The sequence below is a fragment of the Mustelus asterias genome, unplaced genomic scaffold, assembly GCF_964213995.1.
Source record: "Mustelus asterias unplaced genomic scaffold, sMusAst1.hap1.1 HAP1_SCAFFOLD_1005, whole genome shotgun sequence".
NCBI classification, from domain to species: Eukaryota; Metazoa; Chordata; class Chondrichthyes; order Carcharhiniformes; family Triakidae; genus Mustelus; species Mustelus asterias.
Window position 1 is genome coordinate 57,267 of NW_027590950.1, and position 18,959 is coordinate 76,225.

General features: G+C 51.2%; 1 protein-coding gene across 1 annotated transcript in view; it reads left to right on the forward strand.

Annotated features, from left to right (window-relative positions):
• The window catches only part of LOC144487737 (disintegrin and metalloproteinase domain-containing protein 12-like), a gene marked incomplete at its 3' end in the record, with an annotated part of 102,911 nt that overhangs the window by 24,411 nt on the left and 59,541 nt on the right, over positions 1-18,959 (forward strand). The window contains exons 5-6 of the mRNA XM_078205809.1: positions 11,271-11,379; positions 18,326-18,518. Of these exons, the coding sequence (XP_078061935.1) occupies positions 11,271-11,379; positions 18,326-18,518 (302 nt within the window). The remainder of the gene's footprint in view (positions 1-11,270; positions 11,380-18,325; positions 18,519-18,959) is intronic.

Here is an 18,959-nt window from a genome sequence, read left to right on the forward strand (position 1 = left end):
ATGTCAGGGGTAGGTTCTTTACCCAGAGGGTGGTGAGGGATTGGAATGCCCTGCCAGCATCAGTAGTAAATGCGCCTAGTTTGGGGGCGTTTAAGAGATCCGTAGATAGGTTCATGGATGAAAAGAAATTGGTTTAGGTTGGAGGGTCACAGTTTTTTTTTTTAACTGGTCGGTGCAACATCGTGGGCCGAAGGGCCTGTTCTGCGCTGTAATGTTCTATGTTCTATGTTCATTCCCATACGGCCAGACCCAATCACCCCACCCTCCCCCACGGCCAGCCCTGATCACCCCAATCCCAGTCCCCATGGCCAACCTGATCCCATGCCCCCATGGCCTTCCCCAATCCCACTCCCCCATGGCCAGCCCCAATCCCACTCCTCCGTGGCCAACGCCAATCCCACTCCCCCATGGCCAACCCCGATCCCATTCCCCCAAGGCCAATCCCAATCCCACTCTCCCATTGCCAGCCCCAATCCCACTCCCCCATGGCCAACCCCGATCCCACTCCCCCATGGCCAATCCCAATCCCACTCCCCCATGACCAGCCCCGATCCCACTCCCCCAATCACCCCAATCACCCCGCCAATCCCAAATGCAGAGAGTGCAGCTGTTACTCCACCAATACCGATCGGTTCTGCCCCTTCAGTGGGTCCCGCCCCCTCAGGCCCCACCCTCCTGTCACTTGCCCCCTCAGGCCCCACCTTCCTGTCACTGTCCAGTGCGTAGTGCCAGGGTGCCAGGTGGGCAGTGCCAGGGCGCCAGGCTCGCAGTGTCAGGCTGGTACTGCCAAGGGTCACTCCCCCTGCCCCTGACCTCCCAAGGGGGCCTCAATGGCCTCTGTCCCCACCAGCGGGGTGATCACGCCTGGTCCCTGTTGATGGGAACCAGCTTTAATCCCTGCTGAACAAAGAACAAAGAACAATACAGCACAGGAACAGGCCCTTCGGCCCTCCAAGCCCGCGCCGCTCCCTGGTCCAAACTAGACCATTCTTTTGTATCCCTCCATTCCCACTCCGTTCATATGGCTGTCTAGATAAGTCTTAAACGTTCCCAGTGTGTCCGCCTCCACCACCTTGCCTGGCAGCGCATTCCAGGCCCCCACCACCCTCTGTGTAAAATACGTCCTTCTGATATCCGTGTTAAACCTCCCCCCCCTCACCTTGAACCTATGACCCCTCGTGAACGTCACCACCAACCTGGGAAAAAGCTTCCCACCGTTCACCCTATCTATGCCTTTCATAATTTTATACACCTCTATTAGGTCACCCCTCATCCTCCGTCTTTCCAGTGAAAACAACCCCAGTTTACCCAATCTCTCCTCATAACTAAGCCCTTCCATACCAGGCAACATCCTGGTCAACCTCCTCTGCACTCTCTCCAAAGCCTCCACGTCCTTCTGGTAGTGTGGGGACCAGAACTGGACGCAGTATTCCAAATGCGGCCGAACCAACGTTCTATACATCTGCAACATCAGACCCCAACTTTTATACTCTATGTCCCATCCTATAAAGGCAAGCATGCCATATGCCTTCTTCACCACCTTCTCCACCTGTGACGTCACCTTCAAGGATCTGGACTTGCACACCCAGGTCCCTCTGCGTATCTACACCCTTTATGGTTCTGCCATTTATCATATAGCTCCCCCCTATGTTAGTTCTACCAAAATGCATCACTTCTCATTTATCTGGATTGAACTCCACCTGCCATTTCTTTGCCCAAATTTCCAGCCTATCTGTATCCTTCTGTAGCCTCTGACAATGCTCCTCACTATCTTCAAGTCCAGCCATTTTCGTGTCGTCCGCAAACTTACTGATCACCCCAGTCACACCTTCTTCCAGATCGTTTATATAAATGACAAACAGCAGAGGTCCCAATACAGAGCCCTGCGGAAGACCACTAGTCACAGGCATCCAGCCGGAAAAAGACCCTTCCACTACCACCCTCAGTCTTCTGTGACCAAGATGTGGAGATGCCGGCGTTGGACTGCGGTAAACACAGTAAGAAGTTTAACAACACCAGGTTAAAGCCCAACAGGTTTATTTGGTAGCAAAAGCCACATAAGCTTTCGGAGCTCCAAGCCCCTTCTTCAGGTGAGTGGGAATTCTGTTCACAAACAGGGCATATAAAGACACAGACTCAATTTACAGAATAATGGTTGGAATGCGAATACTTACAACTAATCATGTCTTTAAGAAACAAACAACGTGAGTGAAGAGAGCATCAAGACAGGCTAAAAAGATGTGTATTGTCTCCAGACAAGACAGCCAGTGAAACTCTGCAGGTCCAGGCAAACTGTGGGGGTTACAAATAGTGTGACATGAACCCAATATCCCGGTTGAGGCCGTCCTCGTGTGTGCTGAACTTGGCTATCAGTTTCTGCTCAGCGACTCTGCGCTGTCGTGTGTCACGAAGGCCGCCTTGGAGAACGCTTACCCGAATATCAGAGGCCGAATGCCCGTGACCGCTGAAGTGCTCCCCAACAGGAAGAGAACAGTCTTGCCTGGTGATTGTCGAGCGGTGTTCATTCATCCGTTGTCGCAGCGTCTGCATAGTTTCCCCAGTGTACCATGCCTCGGGACATCCTTTCCTGTAGCGTATCAGGTAGACAACATTGGCCGAGTTGCAATAATATGTACCGTGTACCTGGTGGATGGTGTTCTCATGTGAGATGATGGCATCTGTGTCGATGATCCGGCACGTCTTGCAGAGGTTGTTGTGGCAGGGTTGTGTGGTGTCGTGGTCACTGTTCTCCTGAAGGCTGGGTAGTTTGCTGCGGACAATGGTCTGTTTGAGGTTGTGCGGTTGTTTGAAGGCAAGAAGTGGGGGTGTGGGGATGGCCTTGGCGAGATGTTCAACTTCATCAATGACATGTTGAAGGCTCCGGAGGAGATGCCGTAGCTTCTCCGCTCCGGGGAAATACTGGACGACGAAGGGTACTCTGTCCACTGTGTCCCGTGTTTGTCTGTCGGTTTTTTGCTGTAGCACTTTCTGTGACCAAGCCAGTTCTCCACCCATCTAGCCACCTCCCCCTTTATCCCATGAGATCCAACCTTTTGCACCAACCTACCATGAGGGACTTTGTCAAACGCTTTACTAAAGTCCATATAGACGACATCCACGGCCCTTCCCTCGTCAACCATTCTAGTCACTTCTTCAAAAAACTCCACCAGGTTACTGAGGCATGACCTCCCTCTCACAAAACCATGCTGACTATCGTTAATGAGTTTATTCCTTTCTAAATGCGCATACATCCGATCTCTAAGAATCCTCTCCAACAACTTCCCGACCACGGACGTCAAGCTCACCGGCCTATAATTACCCGGGTTATCCTTCCTACCCTTCTTAAATAACGGAACCACATTAGCTATCCTCCAATTTGGGGGGAACCTTTCCACTCGGCACGGTAGCACAGTGGTTAGCACTGCTGCTTCACAGCTCCAGGGTCCCGGGTTCGATTCCCGGCTCGGGTCACTGTCTGTGTGGAGTTTGCACATTCTCCTCGTGTCCGCGTGGGTTTCCTCCGGGTGCTCCGGTTTCCTCCCACAGTCCAAAGATATGCAGGTTAGGTTGATTGGCCAGGTTAAAAATTGCCCCTTAGAGTCCTGAGATGCGTAGGTTAGTGGGATTAGCGGGTAAATATGTGGGGGTAGGGCCTGGGTGGGATTGTAGTCGGTGCAGCCTCGATGGGCCGAATGGCCTCCTTCTGCACTGTAGGGTTTCTATGATTTCACTCGACGGGGGTGGGTGGGGATATTAGTCAGCCCGGACGATACTGAACGACTCCTGCTACAGGCCAGACAGGTCCCCCTGCTGACATTTCCCTGCCTACTGCACTACCCGAGCAGCACAGCAAGCTGGGAAATTCGGGCCTGTGGTTTGCGCACATAGATTCAATGTAACAAAATCAAGGTTTATTGAGGGGCTGTTGCCTGTTCAGAGTAGAAACTGGAACTAAACAGCAGCCTGCAAAACAACCTACTTTGCAGGGTCAATAGATATTTACAAGGATGTTGTTGTTAGATTCTCGGCTAACAAGGGGGTCAAAGGCTATCGGGTGAGGGGTTACCTGGAATTGAGGGTCCAATCACATCTGCCATCATAGTATTGGATAGTGAGGCAGGCTCGAGGGGCCGAATAGCCTCCTCATGCTTCTATTGCACATGTTTACATCAATGGTGGATGGAGTGCAGATTGGAAGTGTCATGGGCTGCAAATCAAGCGGGCCATTTTGTACTTAGTGATGTTAAGCTGAAGATGGTTGTGCCAAGGGCAGTAACTCTTATCTCACCTCTTGTCTGTTTTTGGACCAAGATAGTAATAGGTTCAGGAGCTGATTGGTGATGATGGAAGTCAGACTAAGCGAGCTCTGTTGATGCCTTTTCCATCGCTTTATTGACAGCTGGGGGTAATTGGCTGGATTGGATTAGTCCTGGTTAATGTGTACGGACCCAGCGGGGGAACTTTGCACATTGCTACCTCAATGCCAGTGTTGGAACTGAAGTGAAGCTGCTGGAAGGGGTGCTGTGTAAACGGCACAGGATGAGAAATTCTGAGGCCTGGTTAATTCCTTGGGACATTGGTTCAAATCCCACTACGGCAGCTGTTGGAATTTACAATCAAACAATGAGTTAGATACGTGGCTCAGGAAGCTGAAAGAAAAACAGAATATTATGGAGATATTTAGCAGGTGAGCCAGCATCGAAACGGCAGACATAAATCATAGAATCCTGACAGTACAGAGGAGACCACTCTGCCCATCGGGTTTGCACTGACTCTCGGACAGAGTACCTTACCCAGGCACTCTCTCCTGCCCTATCCCCGTGAACTGAGACATTTACCATGGCCAATCTACCTAACCCGCACATCTTTAAACTGTGGGAGGAAACCGGAGCACCTGGAGGAAACCCGCACAGACACGGGGAGAATGTGCAAACTCCACACAGACAGAGACCGAAGCCAGGAATTGAACCCAGGTCCCAGGCGCTGTGAGGGAGTAGTGCTAACCACTGTGCCACTGTGCTGCCCCGGGTCCCTGGCGCTGTGAGACAGCAGTGCTAACCACTGTGCCACCGTGCTGCCCCGGGTCCCTGGCGCTGTGAGACAGCAGTGCTAACCACTGTGTCACTGTGCTGCCCCGGGTCCCTGGCGCTGTGAGGCAGCAGTGCTAATCCACTGTGTCACCGTGCTGCCCCGGGTCCCTGGCGCTGTGAGGGAGCAGTGCCAACCACTGTGTCACCGTGCTGCCCCGGGTCCCTGGCGCTGTGAGGGAGCAGTGCCAACCACTGTGTCACCGTGCTGCCCCGGGTCCCTGGCGCTGTGAGGGAGCAGTGCCAACCACTGTGTCACCGTGCTGCCCCGGGTCCCTGGCGCTGTGAGGGAGCAGTGCTAACCACTGTGTCACCGTGCTGCCCCGGGTCCCTGGCGCTGTGAGGGAGCAGTGCTAACCACTGTGTCACCGTGCTGCCCCGGGTCCCTGGCGCTGTGAGGGAGCAGTGCCAACCACTGTGTCACCGTGCTGCCCCGGGTCCCTGGCACTGTGAGGCAGCAGTGCTAACCACTGTGCCACCGTGCTGCCCCGGGTCCCTGGCATTGTGAGGCAGCAGTGCTAACCACTGTGTCACCGTGCTGCCCCGGGTCCCTGGCACTGTGAGGGAGCAGTGCTAACCACTGTGTCACCGTGCTGCCCCGGGTCCCTGGCGCTATGAGACAGCAGTGCTAACCACTGTGTCACCGTGCTGCCCCGGGTCCCTGGCACTGTGAGGGAGCAGTGCTAACCACTGTGTCACCGTGCTGCCCCGGGTCCCTGGCGCTGTGAGGGAGCAGTGCTAACCACTGTGTCACCGTGCTGCCCCGGGTCCCTGGCGCTGTGAGGGAGCAGTGCTAACCACTGTGTCACCGTGCTGCCCCGGGTCCCTGGCTCTGTGAGGGAGCAGTGCTAACCACTGTGTCACCGTGCTGCCCCGGGTCCCTGGCACTGTGAGGGAGCAGTGCTAACCACTGTGTCACCGTGCTGCCCCGGGTCCCTGGCGCTATGAGACAGCAGTGCTAACCACTGTGTCACCGTGCTGCCCCGGGTCCCTGGCACGGTGAGACAGCAGTGCTAACCACTGTGTCACCGTGCTGCCCCGGGTCCCTGGCACTGTGAGGGAGCAGTGCTAACCACTGTGTCACCGTGCTGCCCCGGGTCCCTGGCGCTGTGAGACAGCAGTGCTAACCACTGTGTCACCGTGCTGCCCCGGGTCCCTGGCGCTGTGAGGGAGCAGTGTTAACCACTGTGTCACCGTGCTGCCCCGGGTCCCTGGCACTGTGAGGGAGCAGTGCTAACCACTGTGTTACCGTGCTGCCCCGGGTCCCTGGCATTATGAGACAGCAGTGCTAACCACTGTGTCACCGTGCTGCCCCGGGTCCCTGGCGCTATGAGACAGCAGTGCTAACCACTGTGTCACCGTGCTGCCCCGGGTCCCTGGCGCTGTGAGGCAGCAGTGCTAACCACTGTGTCACCGTGCTGCCCCGGGTCCCTGGCTCTGTGAGGGAGCAGTGCTAACCACTGTGCCACCGTGCTGCCCCGGGTCCCTGGCGCTGTGAGGCAGCAGTGCTAACCACTGTGTCACCGTGCTGCCCCGGGTCCCTGGCTCTGTGAGGGAGCAGTGCTAACCATTGTGCCACCGTGCTGCCCCGGGTCCCTGGCACTGTGTGGGAGCAGTGCTAACCACTGTGCCACCGTGCTGCCCCAGGTCCACAAGAAACTACAAGGACACCCAGGTCCCTCTGCACAGCAGCATGTTGTTTATAGTATCGTCCATTTTGCTGTTATTCCTACTTGTTGGAGTAGTGGATGAGGTGGAGGGCTGTTGTAGGCTGCAAAGAGACATAGATAGGATGCAAAGCTGGGCTGAAAAATGGCAAATGGAGTTTAACCCTGATAAATGGGAGGTGATTCATTTTGGTAGGACTAATTTAAATGTGGATTACAGGGTCAAAGGTAGGGTTCTGAAGACTGTGGAGGAACAGAGAGATCTTGGGGTCCATATCCACAGATCTCTAAAGGTTGCCACTCAAGTGGATAGAGCTGTGAAGAAGGCCTATAGTATGTTAGCTTTTATTAACAGGGGGTTGGAGTTTAAGAGCCGTGGGGTTATGCAGCAACTGTACAGGACCTTGGTGAGACCACATTTGGAATATTGTGTGCAGTTCTGGTCACCTCACTATAAGAAGGATGTGGAAGCGCTGGAAAGAGTGCAGAGGAGATTTACCAGGATGCTGCCTGGTTTGGAGGGTAGGTCTTATGAGGAAAGGTTGAGGGAGCTAGGGCTGTTCTCTCTGGAGCGGAGGAGGCTGAGGGGAGACTTAATAGAGGTTTATAAAATGGTGAAGGGGATAGATAGAGTGAACGTTCAAAGACTATTTCCTTGGGTGGATGGAGCTATTACAAGGGGGCATAACTATAGGGTTCGTGGTGGGATATATAGGAAGGATATCAGAGGTAGGTTCTTTACGCAGAGAGTGGTTGGGGTGTGGAATGGACTGCCTGCAGTGATAGTGGAGTCAGACACTTTCGGAACATTTAAGCGGTTATTGGATAGGCACATGGAGCACACCAGGATGATAGGGAGTGGGATAGCTTGATCTTGGTTTCAGATAAAGCTCGGCATAACATCATGGGCTGAAGGGCCTGTTCTGTGCTGTACTGTTCTATGTTCTATGTACTAAAATGGATGACCTCACATTTACCAACATTGTACTCCATCTGCCAGACCCTCGCCCACTCACTTAGATTATCTATATCCCTTTGCAGACTTTCAGCGTCCTCTGCACACTTTGCTCTTCCAACCATCTTAGTGTCATCTGCGAATTCTGACACACTACACTTGGTCCCCAACTCCAAATCATCTATGTAAATCATAAACAATTGCGGTCCCAACACTGATCCCTGAGGCACACCACGAGTCACTGATCGCCAACCAGTGAAACACCCATTTAACCCCACTCTTTGCTTTCTGTTAGTTAACCAATCCTCTATCCATGCTAATACATTACCCGTAACACCGTGCACCTTTATCTTATGTAGCAGTCTTTGGTGCGGCACCTTGTCAAATGCCTTCTGGAAATCCAGATACACCACATCCACAGGTTCCCCATTGTCCACTGCACATGTAATGTTCTCAAAGAATTCCACCAAATTAGTCAAACATGACCTGCCCTTCATGAACCCATGGGACTTACCAATGGGACAATTTATATCCAGATGTCTCGCTATTTCTTCCTTGATGATAGATTCAAGCATTTTCCCTGCTACAGAAGTTAGGCTAACCGGCCTTTAGTTATCCGCCTTTTGTCTACCTCCTTTCTTCAACAGTGGTGCATATCATGTGTATAAGTTTTCTGACAATACCAACAAGGACAATACCAACAAAGAGACAGACAGATTAGGTGAGTGGACAACACAGCAGCAGATAGAGTATCATGTAGCAATGTGAAGTTATTTGGTTGTCAGAACAGAATGGTTTTTAGACAGTGTGAAACATGTGAGTGTTGCTGTGATTTGGGTGTGCAGAAAGCAGGAGGTTAGCTTGTAGGTGCAACAAGCAGCAAGGAAGAAAGTTGTCTTTATTGCGAGGAGATTAGAGAGCAAGAATAAAGAAGTCCTGCAACAATCGTACAGGGTCTTGGTGAGAACGTGGCCAGAATTCTCCGACCTCATGGCACGGTGACACAGTGGTTAGCACTGCTGTCTCACAGTGCCAGGGACCCGGGGCAGCACGGTGACACAGTGGTTAGCTCTGCTCCCTCACAGCGCCAGGGACCCGGGGCAGCACGGTGACACAGTGGTTAGCACTGCTCCCTCACAGTGCCAGGGACCCGGGGCAGCACGGTGACACAGTGGTTAGCACTGCTCCCTCACAGCGCCAGGGACCCGGGGCAGCACGGTGACACAGTGATTAGCACTGCTCCCTCACAGTGCCAGGGACCCGGGGCAGCACGGTGACACAGTGGTCAGCACTGCTGTCTCACAGTGCCAGGGACCCGGGGCAGCACGGTGACACAGTGGTTAGCACTGCTGCCTCACAGTGCCAGGGACCCGGGGCAGCACGGTGACACAGTGGTTAGCACTGCTGCCTCACAGTGCCAGGGACCCGGGGCAGCACGGTGACACAGTGGTTAGCACTGCTGCCTCACAGCGCCAGGGACCCGGGGCAGCACGGTGACACAGTGGTCAGCACTGCTGCCTCACAGCGCCAGGGACCCGGGGCAGCACGGTGACACAGTGGTTAGCACTGCTCCCTCACAGTGCCAGGGACCCGGGGCAGCACGGTGACACAGTGGTTAATACTGCTCCCTTTCAGCACCAGGGACCCGGGGCAGCACGGTGACACAGTGGTTAGCACTGCTCCCTCACAGCGCCGGGGACCCGGGGCAGCACGGTGACACAGTGGTTAGCACTGCTCCCTCACAGAGCCAGGGACCCGGGGCAGCACGGTGACACAGTGGTTAGCACTGCTCCCTCACAGTGCCAGGGACCCGGGGCAGCACGGTGACACAGTGGTTAGCACTGCTCCCTTTCAGCACCAAGGACCCTGCTTGGGACACTGTCTGTGTGGAGTTTGCACATTCATCCCGTGTCTGCGTGGGTTTTCTCCGGGTGCTCCGGTTTCCTCCCACAGTCCAAAGATGTTCCGGTTGGGTGGATTGGCCGTGCTAAACTGATGGGGCGTGCGAGACGGGAGAATTCCGGCTCATATCGGGAATACAATGTGCCACTCACTCCCCACATCGAAGAATGAATACATTGAAGGCAGTGCAGTAAAGTTTGACGGGATTGGTCCCTGGGACCATTGTCAGTAGGATATCGATCGGCTGGAACATTGGGCGGAGAAATGGCAGATGGAATTTAATCCAGATAAATGCAAAGTGATGCATTTCGGTAGACCTAATGTAAGGGGGAGCTATACAATAAATGGCAGAACCATCAGGAGTATAGACACACAGAGGGACCTGGGTGTACAAGTCCACAGATCCCTAAAGGTGGCAGCACAGGTGGAGAGGGTGGTGAAGAAGCCATATGGCATGCTTGCCGTTATTGGACGAGGCATAGAATATAAAAGTTGGCATATGGTGTTGCGGCTGTATAGAATGTTGGTTAGGCCACATTTGGAATACTGCGTCCAGTTCTGGTCGCCGCACTACCAGAAGGACTTGGAGGCTTTGGAGAGAGTACAGAGAAGGTTTACCAGGATGTTGCCTGGTATGGAGGGTCTTAGCTATGAGGAGAGATTGGGTAAACTGGGGTTGTTCTCCCTGGAAAGATGGAGGATGAGGGGCGACCTAATAGAGGTGTATAAAATTATGAAGGGCATAGATAGGGTGAACAGTGGGAAGCTTTTTCCCAGGTCGGAGGTGACGAGCACAAGGGGTCACGGGTTCAAGGTGAGGGGGGCAAGGTTCAACACAGACGTCAGGGGGACATATTTTACAGAGAGTGGTGGAGGCCTGGAATGCACTGCCAAGCAAGGTGATTGAGGCAGACACGCTGGGATCGTTTAAGACTTATCTAGATAGCCACATGAACAGGCTGGAAAAAGAGGGATACAAACGAATGGTCTCGTTGGGCACATGAGCGGCTCAGGCTTGGAGGGTCGAAGGGCCTGTTCCTGTGCTGTATTGTTCTTTGTTCTTTGTTCTTTGAGAGGGTTGGAATATGGAGATCAGATGAATAAATCAGGTTTATATTCTGTGGAGGCTGAGACTGAGAGACAATCTGATTGGAATTGACCGTATTCTGAAGGGGTTTGACAGGGGCATGCTGAGAGATTGATTCTGATGGTTGGGAATCTAAAACACGGGGCACAGCCTGAGGATAAGGAGCATTGTTTAACACTGAGATGTGGAGACACTGCTTCACTTGCAGGGTGGTGAATCTCTGGAATGTTCTACCCACAGCCTTGTGGGTTCTCCATCGCTGAAGGGGCTGAGGAACAGTTTCTGTTTTCTTGGGGAATGAAGCAGGTTTGAGGGAAAGTGAGTTGAATAGTGGAGCAGCTTCAATAGGCCTTGGATCTAATCCTGTTCAGATATCTGACGCCCTTAAACCGTGGAAGGTGCTATATGAATAGAAGTTGTTGTTGCATTCTAGTCAGTGTCTTTGTTTCTCTCTTTCTCTGTCACTCATTCTCCCATCACCCGTTTCCTTTGATCAGAGCCTGGAGCAGGGGGTGATTGTGTGAAATGGCCAAGTCTGGGTGTCTGTAACGCTCCCCCTTTCTGTCTGACAGGTGCCACGTCTGCTGAAGATCTTTGCTATCAAGTTACAAACGAGGAAGGAAATGAATTTGGAAACTGTGGCAAGGATGAAAATGATAAATACATAAAGTGTCAGAGTCAGTAAGTTTGGCTGCAAGCTGCAGAAATTTATACTGGGAGTAATAGCTTGTGACACTGTTCTCAATGCTCACATTCAACACAAGGAAATAGTTACTCTTTTAATCAGAGATTTCTGATCACATTAACAAAGGACATTAAACCACAAGACCCTCACTGAGTGATAATTCCACAAACACTGATATTTGTGTGTGTGTGTGTGTGTGTATCTGTCTGTTAAAACTTTATTTATTTGTTACAAGTAAGGCTTACATTAACACTGTAATGAAGTTATTGTGAAATTCCCCAGTCGCCACAGTCTGGTGTCTGTTCGGATCAATGCCCCGAACCAGCACGTCTTTCAGAATGTGGGAGGAAGCCGGAGCACCCGGAGGAAACCCTCGCATACACGGGGAGAACATGCAAACTCCGCACAGACAGTGACACAAGCCAGGATTCGAACCCAGGCTACCATGCCGCCCCGCGGGTGTGTGTGTCTGTGTGTGCATGCGTGTAGCGTGTGTGCACGCGTGTGTGTGTGTGTGGGGATATCGTGAAGAGGGTAATTGGAGGAATACTGTTCCTATTGACAGAAGCATTAAGAACCTAAGGGTGTTGATTTAAGATGTAATGGTGACATGAGAAAAGCCTGTTTAGGCAGTGGGCAGTCAGGATGGGAAATGAACACAATGGGGGTGATCTTACCAAAAGTTAAAAGAACAAAGAAAATTACAGCACAGGAACAGGCCCTTCGGCCCTCCAAGCCTGCACCAACCATGCTGCCCGACGAAACTAAAACCCCCCTATCCTTCCGGGGACCGTATCCCTCTATTCCCAAGACGCCCCTTAAAAGTCACTACCGTGTCTGCTTCCACTACCTCCCCCAGCAATGAGTTCCAGGCACCCACTACTCTCTGTGTAAAAAATCTGCCTCGTATATCTCCTTTAAACTTTGCCCCTCTCACCTTAAACCTGTGTCCCCTAGTAATTGACTCTTCCACCCTGGGGAAAAGCTTCTGACTATCCACTCTGTCCATGCCTCTCATAATCTTGTAGACTTCTATCAGGTCTCCTCTCAACCTCCATCGTTCCAGTGAGAACAAACCAAGTTTCTCCAACCTCTCCTCATAGCTAATGCCCTCCATACCAGGCAACATCCTGGTAAATCTTTTCTGTACCCTCTCCAAAGCCTCCACATCCTTCTGGTAGTGTGGTGACCAGAATTGAACACTACATTCCAAGTGCGGCCTAACTAAGGTTCTATAAAGCTGCAACATGACTTGCCAACAACCTGGATTATCCTTGCTACCCTTCTTAAACAAAGGAACAACATTGACTATTCTCCAATCCTCTGGGCCTTCCCCTGTACAGTAAGAAGTCTCACAGCACAGCACTGATGTTGTGAGACATTTTACTGTGCTTACCCCAGTCCAACGCCGGCATGTGAGGTCACAAAGATTTCTCTCAAGGCTCCAGCAATTTCCTCCCTTGCCTCTCTCAGTATTCTGGGGTATATCCCATCAGGCCCTGAGGACTTGTGTACCTTAATGTTTCTCAAGAATCCCAATACCTCCTCCTTTTTGATCTCAGCATGACCCAAACTATCTACACATCCTTTCCCAGATTCAACATCCACCAAGTCCTTCTCTTTGGTGAATACTGACGCAAAGTACTCATTTAATACCTCGCCCATTTCCTCTGGCTCCATGCATAGATTCCTTCCCCTGTCCTTGAGTGGGCCAACCCTCTCCCTGGCTACCCTCTTGCTCTTTATATATGGATAAAAAGCCTGAAGATTTTCCTTACTCCTTGCTTAAGTTTCTTTCTACTTTCCTTGTATTCCACACTTGCTTCGTGTGTTCCCAGCCTCCTAGCTTTGACAAATGCTTCCTTTTTCTCTTTGACAAGGCTTACAATATCTCTTGTTATCCAAGGTTCCCAAAACTTGCCATACTTATCCTTCATCCTTACAGGATGTGCCAGTCCTGAATTCCTATCAACTTGAAAGCCTCCCACATGCCAGATGTTGATTTTCCCTCAAACATTTGCCCCCAGTCTACATTCTTCAGTTCCTAATATTGTTGTAATTAGCCTTCCCCCAATTTAACACCTTAACTTGAGGGCTACACTTATCTTTATCCATCAGTACCTTAAAGTTTACTGAATTGTGATCACTGTTCCCGAACTGCTCCCCTACTGAAACATCGACCACCTGGCCGGGCTCATTCCCCAATACCAGGTCCAGTATGGCCCCTTCCCAAGTTGGACTATCTACATACTGTTTCAAGGAGCCCTCCTGGATGCTCCTTACAAACTCTGCCCCATCCACGCCCCGAGTACTAAGTGAGTCCCAGTCAATATCGGGGAAGTTAAAATCTCCCACCCCAACAACCCTGTTACTTTTACACCTTGCCAAAATCTGCCTACACATCTGTTCCTCTATCTCTCACTGACTGTTGGGAGGCCTATAGTAAACCCCCAACATTGTGACTACAACCTTCCTATTCCTGAGCTCTACCCATATTGCCTCGCTGTATGAGCCCTCCGAGGTGTCCTCCCGCAGTACAGCTGTGATATTCTCCTTAATCGGTAGAGCAACTCCCCCACCCCTTTTACATCCCCCTCTATCCCGCCTGAAACATCTGTATCCTGGAATGTTAAGCTGTCAATCCTGTTCTTTCCTTAACCAAGTCTCTGTAATGGCAACAACATCATAGTTCCCAGTACTAATCCAAGCTCTAAATTCATCTCCCTTACCTGTTACACTTCTCGCATTGAAACAAATGCACTTCAGTCCACCAGACCCTCTCTGATTAGCAACCCCACCCTGCCTGCTGTTTCTCTGAGTCTTACTGGCCCTACTCTCTGGTTCCCCTTCAGCTAATTAACTTTTGCTTTGGTTCCCACCCGCTCTGCCAAACTAGTTTAAATCCTCCCGTGACACTAGCAAACCTCCCGGCCAGAATATTTATGCCCTTCCAGTTTAGATGCAACCCATCCTTCTTGTACCTCGTCACAGTGCCCTTTTCTTGGTTAGAATTGGAGAAAGTCAAATCTTGCCTCATTTTGAGGAATAATGAAGCAAGATCTGTTTTCTGGAAGCAGTGGGAAAGGGCGGAACGTAAGTTCACCCGAAAGCCGGCGGTGTTCAGCAGAGAGCGCCATTGTGCATGTGCAGATATCTCAGTCATTTTCCCCCAGCTGCCACTGGCCTCTGTGACCGATTGCCACCCCCCCACATGAACATATTGCCCCCTCTCATGCACAGAACGGGCAATCATCCGACTCCCAGCTAATGGATCGGCCAGTCATGCGCAACCCCCACCTTGCAGGAACCAGTGGATTGCGGTTACAGAGCGTGCAGCATTCCCCCATCCCGGTTTCAGAGTGTGCAGGGCCCCCCCCTCCCCCCGCCTGCCTCTGCCTTAGGCCCTGCCCCTCAGCCTCATCCCCTTGGCTCTGCCCAGTGCTCAGTGGGCACTGCCAGGGTGTCTGGTGGACAGTGCCAGAGTGCCAGGCTGGTGCTACCCAAGGGGCCGTCCACCCTGCTCCTCCTGAGGAGGGGGCCCTCAATGGCCTCCGGTCTGACCAGCGAGGCCATTGTGACAGGGTCCTGTCGTTGGGGATCTTGCTGGTAAGAAGCTTCACTGGCGAGGCCGCAAAAACAAGTCAGCCCAGGACACGTCCCCTTTCGGGCTTGAGGCTGATCTCGCCGCACAGCCGGTGCCGGTAAGTCCATGAGAGGCGAGACATCGGGCACAAACCATCTCCCTTGCAATCTTATGACTCGCCCCTTCCATCGACCAGCGGAAGAAGATGGTAAGATCGCCCCCTATGTGACACCATGGGGGAGGCAGTTTTCAAAAGGCAATTCGACATGAACTAAAGACAATGGGATATTGCAGAGAAAGGGCAGGAGGGTAGGACTGGCTGAGTTACTGTTGCAAAGAACCACCAACTCATCAAAGGGCTGAATGGTCACCCTCTGTGGTGTTACCATTCTCATAATGTGTCCATGTGAAGGTGCAGTTAGAAGTCTCACAACACCAGGTTAAAGTCCAACGAGCTTTTGGAGCGCTGCCCCTTTATCAGGTGGCGGTAGGAGGAAGAGGATCTCTCTGCCAAACCTAAAGCCTGCTTCCAAAATGTCCAATAGAATTGCAGGATCCTACAGTGCAGAAGAGGCCCTTCGGCCCATCGAGTCTGCACCGATGCATGAAAGGCCCTGACCTGCCCACCTAATCCCACTTGCCAGCACTTGGCCAATAGCCCTGAATGTTATGATGTGTCAAGTGCTCATCCAGGTACTTTTTAAAGAATGTGAGGCATCCCGCCTCCACCACCCTCCCAGGCAGTGCATTCCAGATCGTCACCACCCTCTGAGGAAAAAAGTGTTTCCACAAATCCCCCCTAAACCTCCCACCCCTCACTTTTAACTTGTGTCGCTTTGTGACTGACCCTTCAACTAAGGGGAACAGCTGCTCCTTATCCACCCTGTCAATGCCCCTCATAATCTGAAACACCTTAATCAGGTCACCTCTCAGTCTTCTCTGCTCCAGAGAAAACAACACAAACCTCTGCAACCTCTCTACATAACTGAAATGTTCCATCCCAGGCAGCATCCTGGTGAATCTCCTCTGGACCCCCTCCAGTGCAATCACATCCTTCCTATAATGTGACGACCAGAACTGCACACAGTGCTCCAGCTGTGGCCTCACCAAAGTTCTATACAACTCCATCATGACCTCTCTGCTTTTGTAATCTATACCCCGATTGATAAAGGCGAGTGTGCCATATACCTTTTTCACACCCTATTAACCTGCCTTTCTGCCACTTATCCACCCATTTGACCATTCCGTCTATATCTTCCTGTAACCCAAGACACTCAACCTCACTGTTAACCACCCGGCCAATCTTTGTGTCATCGGCAAACTTACTGATCCTATCCCCCACGTTATCATCTTTGTCATTTATATAAATGACAAACAATAGGGGGTCCAGAACGGATCCCTGTGGTAAGCCACTGGTCACTGGCCTCCAGTCACGAAAGCAGCCGTCTATCACCACCTTCTGTCTCCTACCACTAAGCCAATTGTGTATCCACCTTATCAGATCACCCTGTATCCCATGTGCATCAGCCTTAATAGGTCTTCCAAGTGGGACTTTGTCAAAGGCTTTCCTGAAATCCATGTAAACTACATCAACCGCACTACCCTCATCCACACGCTTGGTTACGTGCTCAAAAATTTCAATCAAATTTGTTAGGCATGACCTCCCTCTGACAAAACCATGCTGACTATCACTAATCAAACCTTGCCTCTCCAAATGGAGATAGATTCTCTCCTTCAGAATCTTCTCCAGTAGTTTCCCAGCCACAGACGTGAGACTCACTGGTCTGTGGTTCCCTGGCTTGTCTCAACAAACTTTCTTAAACAATGGGACTACATTAGCTGTTCTCCAGTCCTCTGGCACCACCCCAGTGGTCAGGGAGGAATTAAAAATTTGGGTCAGAGCCCCTGCAATTTCCTCCCTTGCCTCCCACAACAGCCAGGGACACAATTCATCCGGATTGGAGATTTCTCCACTTTTAAGCCCACCAATACCTTGTCACTCCCTGTGATAATTTTCTCTAGAGCCTCACAGTCTCTCTCCCCGAGTTCCATCACTACCTCCTCATTCTCATGGTGAAGACAGGTGTGAAATATTCATTTAACACCCTGCCAATGTCCCCTGCCTCCACCCACAGATTTCCCCCTTGGTCCCTAATGGGCCTTGCTCTTTCCCTGGTTATCCTCTTCCCATTGATATACTGATAGAATATCTTAGGATTTTATCTACTTTTACCAGCCAGATCTTTCTCATATCCTCTCTTTGCTCTCCTAATTGATTTATTTACCTCCATCCTGCACTTTCTGTACTCCACTAATGCCTCTGCATTACTCCCTTTATCCTTGTTAAAAGCCTCTCTTTTCTTTGTTAAAAGCCTCTTTTCCTTCTCATTGTATCCTGACTGTCTCTGGTCATCCATGGTTCTCTGGGGTTGTTAAACCTGCCTATTACTTCAATAATGCCTCCGTAGACTTACTCCCCTCACACCAATAGCTGGACTGGACAGCAGGAGGACATGGAGGCTTTGGAGAGAGTACAGAAGAGGTTTACCAGGATGTTGCCTGGTATGGAGGGGCTTAGTTATGAGGAGAGATTGGGTAAACTGGGGTTGTTCTCCCTGGAAAGACGGAGGATGAGGGGAGACTTAATAGAGGTGTATAAAATTATGAAAGGCATAGATAGGGTGAACGGTGGGAAGCTTTTCCCCAGGTCGGTGGTGACGTTCACGAGGGGTCATAGGTTCAAGGTGAGGGGGGGGAGGTTTAACACAGATATCAGAAGGACATATTTTACATAGAGGGTGGTGGGGGCCTGGAATGCGCTGCCAGGCAAAGTGGTGGAGGCGAACACACTGGGAACGTTTAAGACTTATCTAGATAGCCATATGAATGGAGTGGGAATGGAGAGATACAAAAGAATGGTCTCGTTTGGACCAGGGAGCGGCACGGGCTTGGAGGGCCGAAGGGCCTGTTCCTGTGCTGTATTGTGCTTTGTTCTTTGTTCAGGAAAGTGGTGTGGAGATCAATGAAATACCATTTGGATGCCATTTGACAAAGAGGATGGGCTGAATGGCCCATTGTGCAATACAGAGTCACATGTTAAAGACTGTAACAGACACAAAGTTAATGCACCCACAGACTGGAGCTGATAGCTCAGTAAGAAGTCTCACATCACCAGGTTGAAGTCCAACAGGTTTATTTGGTATCACGAGCTTTCGGGAGCGCTGCTCCTTCATCAAGTGAGTGGAGGAGTGAGTGCCCACCCCAGTCCAACGCCGACATCTCCACATTGGAGCTGATAGCAACAGTGGCCTTTGTGAAGTGAGAATGTGGAAGTTTCTAACTGTCTCTCTCTCCGACAGGGATGTAGCATGTGGAAAAATACAGTGTAAGGGTGGAGGTTCCAAGCCAATCCGAGGAGGGAACCTGGATATTGTGACCACCAGACTGACTGTCAATGGTGTGAAGTATGTTTGCAGAGGAACATATTCTTCTTTCTTTGATTCCAGTAGTCCTGACCTCGTTCAACAAGGAACCAAGTGTGGAGGCAACAAGGTAACTAATTCCCAGTCAATATCCAGCAATTAACACCAAAGCGATTGACACTGCTCCACGTCCCCATTCCCATGATGCTTCTCGCTCTCCACTGCATATTGGGGGAAAGGGGGGGTTCAGGATATTGAAGCAGAGCAGGTTCGAAGGGCCGAATGGCCTACTCCTGCTTCTAGTTTCTATGTTTCTCCAGCACACTATCCCGAACAACCCAGATCCTCCACTTGACCACATTCACCTTCTCTCCAATTCTTCACCCTCATTGTTGTTCAGCACTGACTTCCCCTTTCCCTTACTTACCATGGCGGGGACAGGAAAGTGGAGTTGAGGGTACAGTCAGATCAGAGCAGACTCTTCTCATGGTGGAGCAGGGTTAAGGGGTTAAATTAAACTGATTTGATTTATGATTGTCACATGTATTAGCATAGTGAAAAGTATTGTTTC